Genomic DNA, 18,183 nt, shown 5'->3' on the forward strand with positions numbered 1-18,183 from the left:
AGGGTAAAAAAAAATCCAGGGTTTTTTCTCTTAACATTTCAAGTATTTTACCTCATTCTCTTCTTGTTTGCATGGTTTTAGAGAAAAGTTGGATGTAATGCTATCTTTTCTCCTCCTTAAGTAAGGTATTTTTCCCCTCTGGCTTCTTTCAGAATTTCTTATTTTCCTTCTTTTTCTTTTGTTTTTTCTCTCTGTACCTTCTGTAGTTGTACCACAGTCCTTGGATATTCTGTTCTGTTTTTTCCAGTCTTCTTTCTCTTCGCTTTTCAGTTTGGGAGGTTTTTACCAATAGGCACTCTAGCTCAGATATCTTTCCGCGGCTGTGTGCTGGTTACTAATAAGTCCATCAGAGATACTCTTCATTTCTGTTACAGTGTTTCTGATCTGTATCATTTCTTTTTGGTTCTTAGAATGTCCCTCTTTCTGCTTACCTTGAGCATCCGTCCTTGTATGCTATCTATTTTATCCATTAGAGCCCTTAGCATATTAATCATAGCTATTTTAAATTCCAAGTCTGGTAATTCCAACATCCCTGCCATGTCTGAGTCTGGTCCTAATGCTTGCTCTCTCTCTTCCCACTATATATTTTTGGCCTTTTAGTTACACCCTGTAACATTATGATAACTGGGCATGATATACTGAATAAAAGGAACTGCTATAAATAGGCCTTCACAATGTGGTGGTAGGTGCTGGGGGAGGGGAGGTGTTTTGTAATCTTATGAGTAGGTCTCAGTCTTTTAGTGGGCCTATGCCTCTGGACCGTGAACTTTATACATGCTTCTTAGTCCCCCTCTTTATGTTGGACTGGATGTCAAGAGTGGGCTGGAGTCAGTATTTCTCTTCCCCCGGGTCAGTTAGAACCTGGTAGACACCCAGGAGGTAAAACTCACAAAAGCATGCCTTCCCCCAATTCCCGCCCCCCCGACCGCCCCCCACCCCACCCCCATGGCTGGATCCCCGTGGAGTTTTTAATCCCCAGAGTCGTCCACACTGAGCCTCCAGCAATTCATCAACTACTGTTCAGGTTTCTGCATCCCAGCACTGGCTCCCATGGAGGTTGCTGCCCCAGTAAAATGGCTCACTGTATTTGCCTGTCAGTTCCTCCAATTTGGAGCCGCAGCTTGCCCTGTGACCTCACTTCTCTTAGGGATCTAAGAAGGGTTGTTGGTTTTTTTCAGTTTGTTCAGCTTTTTAGTTGTTGTTAAGATGGAGTGGTGACTTCCAAGCTTCTCCTGCACTGGACCAGAAACGGAAGTCTGTCAGTTTAACTTTGAACTAACTCCCTTTTAAACACTCAATCATAGAACCTTGCTTCTTTATGAAACCCCAGGCAACAATAAATATGACAGGATATCATTTATACTTGATCTTACTTATAAAGATATAGTTAATAAAAACTTGATGCCTTGCCATGGTCCCTTTTATGGGTGGAGGGGACAGGATGTGGAGGAGTGGGAGGATGTTCTCCTGGACTTAGAACCTCTTGCATTATTTCTTGACCTCCCACTGCATGTGCTTTCTATAAGTCATTTTTAATGCATTAATATGTGATTTAAAAGCCATATTTTAGAGCAGTCCCCTTGAAGCATCCCTTCTGTCTTTGTACACCCTGGACATTTTCCCGGGAGTTCACTTCCCACTTATGAACTCCGTCCAAATGTCGCTTCCTTAGGAAGTCTTCCCTGACTGTTGTCCTTTCTCTAAAAACACTTATCTGAGATTGAAATTACACATTTGTGTGATTATTTGATAAACATCTATTTCACCCCACTAGGCTGGACACTATATTAGGTGAGGGCAAGCACTGAATTTGCTTTTGCTCACTATGGAATCGCTTGTGCCCAAAGCAGTGGGTGGGACTGAAGGCACCTAGTAAATATGTGTTGACTAAATAAATGCAAATGAATGAGTGAATGAATGAATGAACGAACGAACTGATTTCCTCACAGCCACACACCTTGGCAGGTAAACTGTTGTTCTCCTCTCTTTTTACCTGGCCACTCTCTTCCAGCTCTACTTAAATCCAGTAAACTATTTTACTCCTGTGCAGAATGAGAATGGAAATGTAAGCAGAGATGATGATGCCCTTTAAAATAACCTGATATCTTCTCCTGGGATCATGGGAAGCTCGATTCAAGTGGTACACCCACTAGGCAGCCACTTCTAAATGGGACTGTTCCTAAACAAACATACTTTTCTCCAAGACTTTGAGCAACTGACTAGACAGCACACTTATTGGAAGTGTGGCCACGCCAAGGATAAAGTGAAATGCCTTTAATTCGGTGACACAGAATGCAACGAGTAAAGCATTAAGCAATAGCCGAGGGAAAAAGCTGATTCTTGCAGCCGCAGGACGCCAATAACGTTTGGAAAACTGTTTTCCTAAGGCGGCAGACTCACCATTTGATATTTCACTCTTATTTTGTGTGGGATTTTTTTAAAAAGGAAAATAAACTCTCAGTAAATTAGAATGTTGCAACCTAATACTGCATTCCAACTCATAAATGTTTTTCTTCAGAGTTCATTTGGAAGCATTTCAGACAGATTGTTAGGATTATTACTTTCTGGGATAAAACCATGCATTTTTTTTTTCAAGCATTTCTTCCTCAACTCATAACCTTCCTCTCAGTAATATTTTGCATGTTGCAATAAAAAAGCAAGGAAGAAAGGCAGCCTCTGTCTATTTTTAGATTAATGCATTTGCCAAACTCAAGGAGGACTTATCTAAATGCCTGCTTCCCACAGACATGAGCTGTTTCTCCGTTGCCAAACACTTAAGCCAATTTCATAACCTACTTACAAGTCAACATTGCCATATCTACTCACCACCTTTAACCCCATCATTTTATACATCATCTTTAATCCCACCATTTCTCTGAAGAGCATCCCTGTAGGAAAATGAACAGAGCCCAGGTGGGTCCAGGTGAACAATTCTGCTGGATGACCACCATTTGTCTTAAAAACACTTCTACGCTGTGGGGAGCAGAGATGGTGCCTGGACGGTGAGGAGAAGGGCCTGGAGGGGATACTGTGAACTGTGAGCATCAGTAACATTAGGACAAGAGCCAGAAGTCTTTGGATCATGAGTTCAGGCAGCTGAGTCATGGAGGTAAGCAGGCCTGAGGCCCAAGTCTGGGTAAGCAGGCCTGAGGCCCAAGTCTGGGTAAGCCAGGGAGAAAGCCAGAAACTGGCCGTCCCATCATGGGGGCAAGAGGAGAGGTGAACTCTGCAGAAGCAAGGCTGACTAACAGGCACGGGGGAGTCCTGGGCCAGAACAGGGCAAACAGGGCAAATTGTTCAGCCCCAACCAGTCCTGCAAAGCTCGTGGCTTTCTTGAACGACGAGAACCTTGAAGATTTCACCAGACATTTGGCAGAGAATAGCGACTTGTCCAGAGTCATTAGGAAACCAACGGCAAAGTGAACTGGAATTTAGAATTCCCAATTTTTTTACCCTCCATTCCGTAATTTTCCACTTGAAATCAAACACTGCTTTAAAAGAGCGTTTCAAAGATGTTAGAGAGATTCAACAAGAGAATTTACAAATCAAACTCGGCCTGTAGATACACAAAATAACTGTACACGCGTGGTTCTAGTGACTTTCCCCAAACCGGACACAACTCAAGTGACCGCTAGCCAGAAACGGAATGGACAGACTGTGGGCCATACACACAGTGGAACCCTGCTCGGGAAGAAAAGGAGTGAACTCATGACACACCCAACATGGTGGATGATTCTCAGATGCGCTGGGCTGATTGTGAAGGAAGCCAGTCCCAAAAGGCTACATACGGTGTGCTTCCATTTCCCTGCCATTCTGGAAAACAGATTCGTGGATGCCAGGGCTAGGGGTGGGGCAGGTTCAATGACAGGCAGCATAGATGACATTTTAGGATGATGGAACTGTTCTTGATCGTGGTGGTGGTTATATGACTGGATGCATTGATCAAAGCTCTTAGAAGAGGACACTAAAAAGGATGCAATTTACTGTATGTATAATATACTTAATTTTTAAAAATTTTAAAGAGAGAAAAAATGGCCTGGAGATGTGCTTCTGGGAAGCAGCATGGTAAAATAGGAAAGCGTGTTGGCTCTGCAGCCAGACTGCCTGGGCTTAAACTTGGCCTTGTCCCTTACTCTAGTTCGCTTCTCTGTATCTCATTTTCCTCATTTTTAAATGGGAATAATTAAAGTGTGCACCTCCTGGGATTATTATAACTAAGGAATTCGTATATTCAAAGTGCTTAGAAAGTTAGCTTTTGTCTGACACATGTCTGCACAATTATCCAATAGAGCCTCAGGACAAATTCCTAGAAGTGCAAATGCCAGGGCAAAAAGTTTGCTTTGTCAGACCAATTGGCAAACTGCCTTCCAAGAAAATCATGCCCATTTACCGCCCCTCTCACAGACAGCCTGAGTTCTCAGTCCTCTGCTCTCCACCCAACACTGCCTGCCACGAATCCTTCATCTCTTCCAATGGAAAGGTCAAAAATGATATCTAATTGTTCCTTTCATTTGGATTTCTTTGCTGACTAATGAGGCTGAACATCTTTTTATATATTTATTGGTCATGGCTATTTATTTTTATGTAAATTGCCTCTTTACAACCTTTTTATTAGAATGTTTATAGTTTTATTATTAATTTGTGTGGGTTCAGTATGAATTAGGGTTAATAATAATTAATATTTATTTTTTTTTACTATGTACCAGACATTCTTGTAAGCATTGAAAAATACTCACATTTGATCAGGCATATACATTATAAACATCTTCCCCTGTTCCTCTTTCATTTCTCTTTGGACCCTGCTTTGACTTTTTGCAAAAGAATTTACACTTTAAAATTCCTTTGTGATTTCCACATTGTTTTGGTCACGTTTAAGGAGGCCTTCTGTCTGGAGTCATTGTAATCTTTTTATACAACTGTTAGCTGTACGTTACCATATTTCTCAATTGTTTGGAAGTTCCTTATGGCAATTCTCATTGTCTAGGATTATTCTAAAACAGTAAATGTTTCTTAATTCCAAAATATAAAAGGAGGGCTCTGATGGCATCTTTGGCCACAGACATAAGCATTAGTACATTTCTCAACAAGACAAGAGAGTAGGAAGAAAAAGTAAGAAGGCTCACATCTTGTGAAATGTAGACGCTTGGATGGCCAAAGGGACTTCTACTAAAGGATTCTGAGTGATCCTTTAACGCATTACTGTAGCCGCTCTTCCTGCTGTCTCCCCTCCCATCGGCCCCTGTCCCCCCACCCCTAGAAAGTTTCCACTCCCTCCTGCCCACCTACACCCACACTCAAAACAAAGCTGTTTTCACATAGAACTTCTTCCAACTCTAAAATTTCCTTCCTAGGTTAATAAAATCATCCTCTATAGTCCAAGTACCACTTTAAAAGTTTGGCTCTTTTCTTCTTTCTCGTTTAATAATAATAATTTTGGAGAAATAGAATACAGAACAGAGGTGTAATACATATCCTATGACCTCACATTTTTAGGGTTATTTTTTCCTGCTAACTGAGCCTGCATTCATGCTAATGTTCCCCTTTTTGAATCCTTAAAAGTATGCAGTTGTTTCATCAAAGGCCAAAAGGAAAATAAACTGTTTCCCAGGCAAAGTGAGGTGATAACAAAGGGCTCCAGCATTTTGGGAATAATTTTAGATTAAGGGGAAAGAACGGATTTTAGTCACCAGTTATTTCTTCAAGAAAAAAAAATAGCTGTGTCTTATATAAAGGCAAAATTTTTTGTTTGTTTTCAGAACCTGCCCTTAAGAAGTTTCTAGAAGAAAGGAAAATAAACATTAGATAATGGTATAAGACCTGTTATCTCAAAGCAAGAAAGAAAGTTTGCAGAGTTACGAAACCCAAGTATCAGTACCAAAATTACTTTCTCTTCAGATTATCCTTTAAATTCCTAAGCATGACGGAATTATGTAAGATTCAAAAAGTAGTGTGTATGTGCATATATACATGAATATATATACATGTCTATCTGTACAGACATGTATATGTGGATAGACATACATATCTGTGTATATATACATACACAAACATCAATATATATGTATGTATATATAAGGATCATATAACTATGTGTGTGTGTGTGTATGTATATATATATATATATATATATATATATATATATATATGGAAACCACATAGTACTTATTAAAACAAATCATCTATTTTGAAGGGGCAAATCGGTTAGGAACACAAATTGGCAGATCAATTCTCCCCCTTAGAGAGATCCCAGAAGTTTAAGGTCCTGAGCATAAATGTTTCTGGCCTTCTCCAGCAGGCACAATACCAAGGTGGTGTCTCCAAATGCAAACATACTTTCCTGGTAGATAACTGTTTTGTTGGCCTCTGAATAACTGTGGCCACAGTCTCATGAAGAAAATTGTGGCCTTTTTTGCCAGTTACTTTATTTTTCCAGAGAAGTAAAATTCCAACCCTGAGGCATAGGAATCAAAGTTTCTAAAGGAAAAGGCCTCTTGCTCATTACCGTCGGGGGGTGTCTCTCATCTTTTTGTCTACAATGATGACTGAGTTGTGATGCAGCTTCTATACTTCTTTCTGGAATTTTCTAGAATCTGGAGCTTCTGTGTGTGTGTGTGTGTGTGTGTGTGCATGCATCCGTGCACACTCACATATGCAGAAATCCAGCAGAATTTAACTGTGGTTTCCATGAGCCTGTCTTTTTTTTTTTTTAAGATTTTATTTATTTGAGAGAGAGAATGAGATAGAGAGAGAGAGCATGAGATGGGGGAGGGTCAGAGGGAGAAGCAGACTCCCCGCGGGGCAGGGAGTCCGATGCGGGACTCGATCCTGGGACTCCGGGATCATGACCTGAGCCGAAGGCAGTCGCTCAACCAACTGAGCCAACCAGGCGCCCCTCCATGAGCCTGTCTTAACAACTGTCCCATTTTCTTCACCTTACTCATCTTTAGTACATTATCTCATTATTACTTATTCTCTTATTTCAAGTATTTATAAAGCCTCTGTTCCCAATCTGGCCCAGTGCCTGGTACTGCGGATGCAAAGATTTTTTTCTTTCTTCCTTCATTTATTTCACCCTGTACCATTCCATGAAGTAGTTGTGATATGTGAGCCCAAAGAAAGATTCCTGCCCTGGAAGAGCTCACAGTCTTGTTTTCTTGGCCATTTCCAGAGGAGTCCATTCTTAAAACTCATCTTTTATAAAGTATCTAATCTTGGTATATTAATATTTCACCATATTTGGAGCCAAAAACAAAGCACATAATTCCTCTGGAATCAGTTTTCATAATAGAACTCTCTTGTCTGGTGTCAGGTCAATAGATAGGGGTCAGGCTGAGGGCCACCGGTGTTCTGTGTAGCTCCTGGAGAGCATGGTACACAGGGAGAACAGAGTTCACATTTCCTCAAATCAGTAGCTCTTCTTCCCCTGACATAGCAAAAATGCACGGATATGCTGGAAGAGACGAATGTAACAGGAAAAAATAAATGTGAAAATATTCGAAAAAGTTCAAACTCTGATACAATTTTAAAAATTGGTAGACTCCTAAACTTTGGCTTCTGGCTTCAAAGACTTGACCCTTTGGAAAAGACTTTATGCCATAAGTCATAGCTGGTCACATTGTCTTTTTTCTTACTGTGTCTTTTAATCTCACGAATAAAGAATTCTTCAAAATGAACTGCATTTGACTTCTTTGAACATTCACATATGCACTTTTTTAGATACGGAGTTTGGGAGTCCAGTCTCGAACCTATGACCCGAATCTGACTCTGTATCTATAAAACATGAGACATCTCAACTGTGGTTTTAACCTGGAACATGTTGAAGTCCCTTTCTTTGAAAAACAAACATTTTTAGTAAGAACTATTGTTGTTTTAAGTTGGGTTCTTCCAGCACAGACATTAAGACAAGGATTAGAAAACAAGCGGGTCATGTGAGAAATGGTCCGAAGAAACATTGCTAAGGGAGGAGGACGAAGGCCATGGGAAGGAAGATGGGTGCGAAGCAGGTTGACACAGTGCGTAGCGGGAGCTGGGGACATGTGGGAGACAGGGAAGAACATGCCTCCAGAGTTATCCCACTGGAGGGGTAAGGAAGCGGCCGTTCCTGGTCATCGCCTGTTTCCATCCATCATTAGCTGAGGGCTCAGGCCAGGGGCACTTCCGGCCTCCAGGGGGAATCATGCTTGCAGTCCAATGCTGCTCCTACGTCCAGGGAAGGTGAGTGCCGAGGGAACGTGGCTACAAATCATTTTCCTGTGCAGACTCCATTAGACCAATTTAATTCCTTGATTGGTTTTCCATATGGACTGGCCAGAGAAGTGCCCCTCTTTTTTTTTTTTTTTTTTCATTTTCATTTCTGCTCTCCTAGGATTAACCACTTATGGTCTCAACTGTGTAAGTTTTCTTCTGTGGCCCTTATTTCTACCGGGTCCAGTTTTCTCACATCAACACCTAAATTTTATTCTACAGTTTCAGCCATTGTCATCTGTATGTTGGTTTGGTTGCATCTACCAAGAGGAATCATTATACATTAGATTTAGGAAAACAGACCGCTTTACCTGTGTTTTAGCCAAGCACTGCAATCAGTGTGAGTGTTACCCCTCAGACAGCCTAGGATTGTTCTGTTACCCAGCACTGCCATAGACCAGCCCCACCTCTCACCTAGTGTGGACTTCAGTGAATTTATAGGTTCGCCTTCTTAAGCCTCCATTTAGCCACCTGCAGAACTGTGCAAATAATAGAGACTTCCTAGCTTCTTATTAGGAATAATTAAGGTCAACCCTTCAAAAGAATTCCCGGCCTAGAGCAAGTGTTCAACATGTGCTATTTATTATTATTGTTGTTGTTGTTGTTACTGAAGATCATTAAAATGACACATTAATTAGTTCATAAACTACTAATCCCTTTGCCAAGAGGATACTCACCATCCACACTATTCATAAAGAGCAAATGGTTGTGTCAAAAGGATGGACAGTCAAAATGTCCCATTTCGTAATAAATAATAAGACCAGCTTCGCAGGGTCATTGCTGGAGGGAAAGGGAAAACAAGGTGTGTAACATGCCCAGTACATACAGGCACTAAAGCACATGGTTTTTCCCTTTCACTTTCCTTAAGATGTAGGCCTTCAGTCTGGAGGATAGGAGAAATGGCATTATGATGCATTTTTAAAGCATTTCTAGAAAGCTGGCATTCATGAGTCCAGAAGGGATTGAGATCTACTGGTTTGTGTGTCCTACTGAGTTACAATGAATTTCCAACATCCTTTCCAGAATGTCTTAAGGAAGGTGCAATTTACTGCTCTTACTGGATGAGCCTCACTCTACAATCAGCATTTCAGGATGCGCTATATGCTATTTATGAATATGAGCTTAGATTGTTTCTATAAAATGTGTGCATGTGTTTTGAGTTTTTGTCTTTTTTTAGATTTAATTGTAGGTGCATTCGGAACAGGAAAAGTAGCTGTTTACAGGTACGTGGTTTGTGGTATGCAAATGTCCTCTAATTGTTTCAAGTGCATTTCCTTTTTGCTGCTAGTTTCGCCTTCAAGAGTATATCCCAACTATTTATTTTGGAGAACATTTAGATGCTCCTTTTAAAGTTTGGAGGAAGTTTTGCTCTCTACTGTTCTCCTTTCTTTCATCTCTCTGTCTTTTTAATCTCATACCTCATGACCAAACTTCCAGCCCCTGCCAACGTAATGTTAAATGAAGATATGAATCTTAGCAGAACTTATAAAATGATGCATTCTTTAGATGTTTCTATGTCTGAATTCTTCTCCTTGCCTTGGAAATGCATTAAAACGTGTTTATAGAGAAGGGGTACCAGTGGGAGGAGGTTTATATAAATCAGGTGTGGAGACTAAGTTAGGGAATGAAATGTACCAAAATAATACTCCAAAAGCAAGTATTGAACAAAAGTTCAAATCTGACAGGTCTAGATTCAAAAGCCTAGCCATTCTACACACTCACTCATGTGTAGTCTTGGGCAAGTTCCTACAACTTTCTGAGCCTCTGATTTTTCTGTCTGTTAAAGAGGGATAACAATAGTTGCTTTAGAAGTTTATTTTTGTGAAGAGGATTAAGTGGGAATCTGCAGGTAAAGTACACAGAATAGTAAGTTACTGGTAGACAATGGTGCTCAAAAATTTTAGATTCTTTTTTCTTCTTAAAAAAAAAGTTTTATAGGAATTCAAGACATTAGATCAGGATATCAAAACAAAAGGCAGAGAGCAGCCCCACATGTTCTGGGCACATAATACTAACCTAGCCCAACCCCCAGTGCGATTCTAAAGTTAGGTCTCCTCAAGTAAGTGAGATTTTCTCCATCAGTTCCAAGACATACTCATAGACTGATGTATACCCACCACTCACCACTTTGGGTTATAGAGAATCAGATGATTGGAAAGCTCAGGTACCTAAAGGATGGGGCTGTGCTTACGGGGGCCATGACAATGCCCCACTCAGGGCTGATGAACTCATGGGCTAGTTGCTAAGGTCTAAATCCACCACCCAGTCCTCATTCCTTCCCTCACTCCTTCACAGGGACCAGACCTCCATCACAGTCTGACAGCTGGCTGCCAGCCTCCTCCCTCCCGCCTTTTTTTTCCCTCATAGGTATTTGCCCCAGTGATTGTCTTGCATGTCTAACTCAGTCTTACCGTCTGCTTTTTCAAGGACTGGAGCTAACACAATATTAAAAACAAAATTATGTAACAAAGCACAGATAAATAGTGTAAAGGAGTTCGGGAATATTCCCAGGGGGGCTGTTGTGGTAATCATGAAACTGTTTAAAGTCGTGCCCTAAACACACACCATCCCAAAGCACGGCCCTCCCTCCCCTCAGAGGAAAACTTACCCAACTCAATATCATTTCACGTTGTCATCTGGAGACTTGGCTCTTAGCTCTCCTATCTTGGAACAGAGCTTTAAAAATTGCCCAGTCCCCTTCCCCCATGAGTTACTTGCTTGGTTCATTATCCTCACCTTGGTGAAAATTGAGTTTGCTGTACATTTAGTCCCTCTCCTCACACCTGGCTGCACATTAGAACCACCTGGAGGGTTTGGTTAACATTCCGATGCCTGGCCCTGACCCCCTGAGGTTTTTTTTACCACTCTGGGAACTCGTTGGGTGCTTCTATCATGCAGTCAGGGTTGAGAACCACGGCTCTGTGTGAAGTACACAGTGATCTTGTCAGCCCACCCTTATGTGCTTAGCTCAATCTGCAAAGCTTGGATAGAAAATTATCCAACAAAATAAAAAACATCAGCCCATCATGAAAGGAAATTTGCAAAAGTCAAGGACTTACAGGCATGAGTGAGTATAGAAGGATGTGTTTCCTCAGATACGAAGATAGCAGATCCCAGAGCACACTTCACAGCAATATCTCCAAAATACCTGGAGCCCACTCCACACATAAAGCAGCTCCGTGAATGCGGTTTTCCTTGACAGACCCATAGCATCCTTTATTTGTATTCATGAGCGACCACATATGTTTTAAGGTAGTGAGTTAAGTCTCACGCAGTGAGGCAAATTCTTGGCACAAAGGCTGGGAATGTTGGCAGCGGCCTCTGGAAGTGGGGTGTCGCTCATGTGGCTCATTATAACCCTGTGTCTTCTCCCTGCAGAGCAAGACCAGTTGTGACCGTGGATGCCCAACTTTTGCTGCACCCAATGATTATCAATCTGGAAAATAAAACATGCCAGATTCCAGAGTCTCTGTCATCTGTGGCCTGGTGAGTTAGTCCAGTGCTTCTCCAACTCAACGTGGATGCAGATCACCTGGGCCTCTTGTGGTAATGCGGCTTCCGGGGTGGGGCCTGAGACTTTGTACCTCTGAGAAGCTCCAGTCGAGTGTTATGCTGTGGGTCTGTGCACCCAATTTAAGTAACAAAGACTTAGTCTTTCTGAATGGATAAGGAAAATGTGATATAGATATATATATAGAGAGAGAGATAATTACTACATGTATAAAATACTACCATATATACAAATTACAATATATACAATACGTTGCGCTCTCTCTCTCTCCACACACACACACACACACACACAAGAATTTTATGCAGCTATAAAAAAAAAAGATGAGATCTTCCCATTTGAGACAGCATGAATGGACCTAGAGGGTATCACTTTAAGTGAAATAAGTCAGATAGAGAAAGACCAATACCATATGATTCCACTCATAAATGGAATCTAAAAAACATGAATAAACAAACAAAAAGCAGAACAGAACTATACATACAGAGAACAAACTGATGGTTGCCAGAGGGGGTGGGGGTTGGACAAAATGGGTAAAAGGGGGAAGGGGATACAGGCTTCCAATTATGGAATGAGTAAGTAACAGGAATAAAAGCAGAGCATGAGGAATGTAGTCAATGACATTATAATAGCGATGTAATGGGACAGATGGTAGCTATACTTTGCGGTGACCATAGCATGATGTATAAACTTGTCAAATCACTATTGTACACCTGAAGCTAATGTAACATTTTTTTCAGCTACGCTCAAAAAAATTTTTTAAGATAACAATACTTAGAGACATTGAAGATGTAAGCAAATATGGTGAGGATAATGGCAGCAACATTTCTCAATGTCAGAGAAGAAAGGTACAAATACAGAAAGGAGGAAAGCTAGACTATTTCTTGTGGTGCTAATCTGGAATGGGAGGCATGAATGTACACTAGTGTTTTTCTATATATAGAGATAGAAACAAATACAGATAAAGAAAAAATAGAGTTAGTCTTTTGAAACAAAAAAAAGAAGGATCTATCACATGATGCTGATCTTTTGTTGTTAACTTATTACTTGAAGGCTACTTCTCCAGTCTATAGGCTCCAAGTGAGAGGAGAAGCATAAAAACATTTGCAGAAATTCCTGCTCAAAAGAGAGCGGGATTCTTGGCACGCTAACAAATATTAACCAAACTGAAAATAGAATAAAATTTGACTTGACTCTTACATTTGCATAGCTTATGGATACCCCTTTCCAGACTTTTTTTTTTTTTAAATTGTCAGGCTTCGGTTAAATCGCTCGGTTTCCTGTACTAAAAACACATGTCCGTTTTGTGATTTAGGGCGCACAATTAGACAAAAGGCAAACATTATAAAAATAGCAATTTTTGTACTCCCAACTCTATTGTTGTGGCCCCGATCTCATTATCACGAATATTAGTAGCATTGCGGTTCCTTTGGTAGGCCGTGGGAGAACATGATTTCTATCCCTTTTGAAAGTGTCCCTTCTCAACCTTGCTGGTCATCTGAAGGAACTACAAATGGAATTCAGTTGTAACAAAGCTTGAGAATATGCCACTTTGTTTCTCAGTACATGGGTCCTCAAGGGTCAGAAGTCTGTCATATTGGGTAATGCCAACAGGGTATATCTGAAAAATCAGCAAATACTTGGAGTGTTTGAGATTTGCCCTCATTTTCCAGAAGGTGTGGTCTAACTCAGACAGGATGTTCAGTCAGAATGCAGAACAAACCAGTGTTGACCCAGAGAACTTATTTCCACCCAATCTCAGCATGTTGTTGATGGCATTTTGACAGGAGTTCATGCCAGAGTCAAAACCTTCGACGGTGGAGGTCGGGGGTGGGGGTGGGGGTGTGAGGAGGACCCTGAAGAAATCTTTGAAAAAATGTCCTTTGCTGGGCGCTCCCCAATTCTGGGAGGCGTGTCCTCTCCTTTACCAGTTTTTGAAAGTAGCTGGGAAATGCCCTAACCACATTTTTAGATGGTTTAAAACCATAACGTATTATAATGAAAACCTGATCTGAGAAAATATGTGAAAGAGCCAGTGTCTGTTGTTACCCTGGCATGATTCACTGAAATGAACTGTGGGAGCTCCTTGGGCAAGAGTGCTAAGACTTCAGTATTTCCCCAAAGAGTCTGGTGTTCCCATGTTCACAACTGAATGGACCCTACACTGGATGCTTTCAAGTATCTGGGGTGGCACGCTCTGATATAAAGTGCAATTTAAATTTTTTTAAAGATTTTATTTATTTATTTGACAGAGAGAGACACAGCGAGAGAGGGAACACAAGCAGAGGGGTGGGAGAGGGAGAAGTAGGCTTCCTGCGGAGCAGGGAGCCGATGAAGGACTCGATCCCAGGACCCAGGGATCATGACCTAAGCCGAAGGCAGACGCTTAACCGACTGAGCCCCCCAGGCACCCCTATAAAGTGCAATGTAAACTAGTTCATTTTTTCTAAGAATCTTTAGGGGTTTTTTTAATGAAATTTAAGTATTTTTAACAGATACGGGGTCTGTTTGGTTTTGTGGAAAGAGTATTACTTTGTTACAAGAAAATGTTTCTTTTCATGAGCGGTTTTCCTTATTGTCTTTAAACCATATTATTAAGGTAAGATGAAATTTGTTATGTGGGCAAATGAATAAACATATGTCTTCATAATTATTTATTTCATTCTATCACATGTATTCTCTGAAAAACATTTCGTCTTCACATGCAAAAATTTGGAACTAATGGTGGCTCAGGGTACTTGAAGATGAAAGTTAACAGCTGGTTCAGTCTACAGTGTGTCTCTTCGATAGTTTTTAAATTTATTTTAGGAATTTAGATCAGTATTTCCAAAATGATTGACAGGCATTTGTCAATTTGCTTTCCTAGAGTTTTTGTCTGTATTTGATATAACCTTGTATTCTATGTTTGAAAACCATTTAAGTGAAGCTTAACTGGGAAATAGTTCTTCGTGTCCATCAGTGTAAATTTCTGCATCTTTCAAACGGCTGTGTAGTTTTATAAAATATCTGCTACTTTCATTGCCAAATTAGAAAAATAAAAATAAAACCGGCACAATAAATATTAATATTGTTATTAATCAATTAAAAAAGTATTTAGTAAAACATTTCTTTCGACAAATGTGAAAGACCATCACTAACAACTTTTCAAATGTAAGAAAACCTTTTCCAATATGCCTAACTTTATGCAAAATGTTTGCTGTCACTGAAATCGAATTAAAGTGCTTAGACTGAAAAATGAGGGGTGCCTGGCTGGCTCAGTCAGAGGAGCATGCGACTCTTAATCTTGGGCTCGTGAGTTTGAGCCCCACATTGGGTGTAGAGATTACTTAAAGTAAATAAATAAACTTAAAAAAAAAAAGAAAAGTGAATTGCTTTGTACTTTTAAATCCTGTTTCATATCCACCTCATTCTTTTTCCATCATGCATGGCTATGCACACCGTTAAGTCACAGTATCATTATTCTAACTGTGCATTGAGTCAGGGCTGGTGTCTGAGGATTTGTCATGTATCGTCCTGACTTCTAATGTATTTCCAATCAGACCTATTCAGACTAATGTACCATATTGAGTGTGATCATAAATTCAAGTTTGCAACTTAACTCTAATTAATTTTAGATCACAGCTTTCCCTGACAACTCAAGGGTACTTCATAATTAGATATAGACATGTGAGTGGACCCAATTCTCTGGTATATAAAACACATAGTGAATATATGTGTAGGTTTATGTACAATGTATATTTTGCTAAATTCAGAATGAATATTTCAACAAAAACACTAAAATTCGAAAAGATATACTCACCCCTATGTTTATTGCAGCATTATTTACAATAGCCAAGATATGGAAGCAACCCAAGTGTCCCTCCATAGATGAATGGATAAGGAAAATGTGGTGTATATATTTACAGTGGAAGAATACTCAGCCATAAAAAAAAACGAATGAGATTTTGCCATTTGCAACAACATGGATGGACCTAGAGGATATTATGCTAAGTTATTATAAGTCAGACAGAAAACAAGTATCATGATTTCACTTATATGTGGAATCTAAAAAACAAAACAAAACAAAAAAACAGACTCATACAGAGAACAAACAGGTAGTTGGCAGAGAGGAGGGGTAAGAGAGATAGGCAAAATAGATGAAGGAGATTAAGAGGTACAGACTTCCAGTTATAAAATAAATAAATAAATAAAAGTGATGAAAAAGACAGTATAGGAAATAGAGTCAAAAATTTGTTTTAAATTTGTATGGTGATAGATGGTAGCTACACTTACCATGGTGAGCACTGAGTAAGATATAGAGTTGTTGAATCATTGTGTTATTTGCCTGAAACAAATATAACATTATATATCAACTATATTTCATAATAAAAATTTTATTAATAATGTTTAATTATCATAACTTCATAACATTTTTTGATATCTGATAGGACTATGTCTTTTTTGTTAAGTAGGCTCCCCACCCAATGTGGGGCTTGAACTCAGGACCCTAAGATCAAGAGTCATATGCTCTACAGATTGAGCCAGCCAGGCACCCCAATAATAAAACTTTTCTTAAAAAGAATGAATATTTTGGTTCAGTACTATGAGATTTTGAGGTTTTCCTTTTACATCAGAACAAGGTGCTTGGAATGTTTTGACTCGGTGACTCTTTCCTATGAAAGACATCTAGAAACTGGCAGGTTTAGGCTGAGGTGTTGTTATCAACAATTCAGTAAGTTATAGCAGTTATTTTAAAGTTGTATGAAAAAAGTCACAGTCATCCAGCTAATGATAGGGAGGTAACAGAGAGGGAGAACTAAGAAATATAGAACAACACTGACGTGTAATTGGTATCATTCATAAATCAGCTGCTAATCCGTTTGTCCATCAAATACCTTCTCACAAAGAAAAAATAAGGTTCACCTCCAGATCTTTAATTTATTTCTCTTCCAAAAACTTTATTACTATTGAATTATTCATGTTCAACAAAATACCATATATAAAATTATTTTAATTTACATAGGCTGATGATTTCATTACAAATAGGAATTTCTCTTGTAAAAGTTAATGAACTTTGTCTCTGATTTTGACAAGCAACCAGGTACTCCCCCCCAAAAAAAGAGGGACACAGAAAAAAAACTCGATTTTGAAAGCCAGATATGCTGCAGAATCTAAAGATAGGGTTAACTATTCCATCTTTCTTAAATAATTCTAATTGAAGTAGAAGTGGGCTGGAATTTGTGATTTCTCAGGGGAAGTGGTACAAGCAGTTGTAATAGCAGAAACATCTCAGGAAACTATTGGCTTTTAATGGCATGTGGCAAATTATTTAACCTGAGGGGAGACACTGACTGAGGTCCTGGCAGATAGATGAGTCCCAGATGTGACACATTTTCATTATATTCCACGCAGGAAGCTGACACATAATTAAAGTATGATTAGGGATTATTTACAGCTTTGGAATGCTGTCGAAATATTCCAATCCTACTATAGTTATCTTATTAGTAAAATCATTAAGACTGTCTTTAAATCATTATTTAAGTATTTTCTTATATTTTCACTTTCTTGGAAATGTGAAAAAGCCCCCTCTTGAATGCTGGCTTTTTAGGGCTTGACATGTTTCAGGAGGGACGTGAGCACGTGCTGCAAAGTCAGACAGAGACGACTGGTCATTTCTCGTTCCGTCTTTGGCCACAGAACAGGTCCCAGGGCAGGTCATCCTACAAACCATGGCAGATGTCTCTCTGGATTGAGTTAGGTCATGTTCTAGGCAAAACTATAACGTGTCTCTTGTGCATGTCTGCCCTCTCTTTATTGTGTCTACACACCACATCATTGTGCCTACCTAGCTTGAGACAACCACGCTCAGCAACTCACGTTCTTTCTCTACCCGCCCCCCCACCGCCCTCCTGTAGGATCTCTGCCTCAAATTTTACCCACACCTAGCAAGTTACCACCAGGTTCCCTCCTCCTCCTAAGCCGAGTGGAGATGCGGGTTAATCATCTCATGGTGCTCCGTGCCTCTTAGGATGAAGTCCAAACTGTTTAACATGACTTTCAAAGCCCTGTTCCCTGTAGACCAACCCAACCAGCCTGGCCTCCTCGAGCTTCCCCGCCTTGCTCCAATACTCCAACCAAACTGAATTTCTGTGGGTTCCTCAAATGGACTCATGTTCTTGCTCATCCCCGGGCTCTACCACTAGCTGTTCCCCTCCTATATGCCTAATTCTTCCCTCCCTAACATAGGGGCAATGTTCTTATGTATTTATGGAATAAAAGCAGCAAGTAATTGATTACTTAATCCATTGATTAAATCAGTTACCTTCTAGGAATACTTTAAAGTATTACCTTCCGATGTATTAATGTTACCCATCTTGATTGTGTTAGTGTTGTGGTCAATAGATAGATAGATAGATAGATAGATAGATAGATAGATAGATAGATAGATA

At 39.9% G+C, this 18,183-nt stretch overlaps 1 protein-coding gene across 2 annotated transcripts in view; it reads left to right on the plus strand.

Annotated features, from left to right (window-relative positions):
• ITGA8 (integrin subunit alpha 8) overlaps positions 1-18,183 on the plus strand; it is a 176,795-nt gene that overhangs the window by 86,447 nt on the left and 72,165 nt on the right. For both annotated transcript variants that reach the window (XM_021696693.2, XM_021696694.2), the window contains 2 exons: positions 9,422-9,467; positions 11,623-11,730. In XM_021696693.2, coding sequence (XP_021552368.2) covers positions 9,422-9,467; positions 11,623-11,730 — 154 coding nt within the window. The remainder of the gene's footprint in view (positions 1-9,421; positions 9,468-11,622; positions 11,731-18,183) is intronic.

Source organism: Neomonachus schauinslandi, chromosome 5 (genome assembly GCF_002201575.2).
Source record: "Neomonachus schauinslandi chromosome 5, ASM220157v2, whole genome shotgun sequence".
NCBI lineage: Eukaryota > Metazoa > Chordata > Mammalia > Carnivora > Phocidae > Neomonachus > Neomonachus schauinslandi.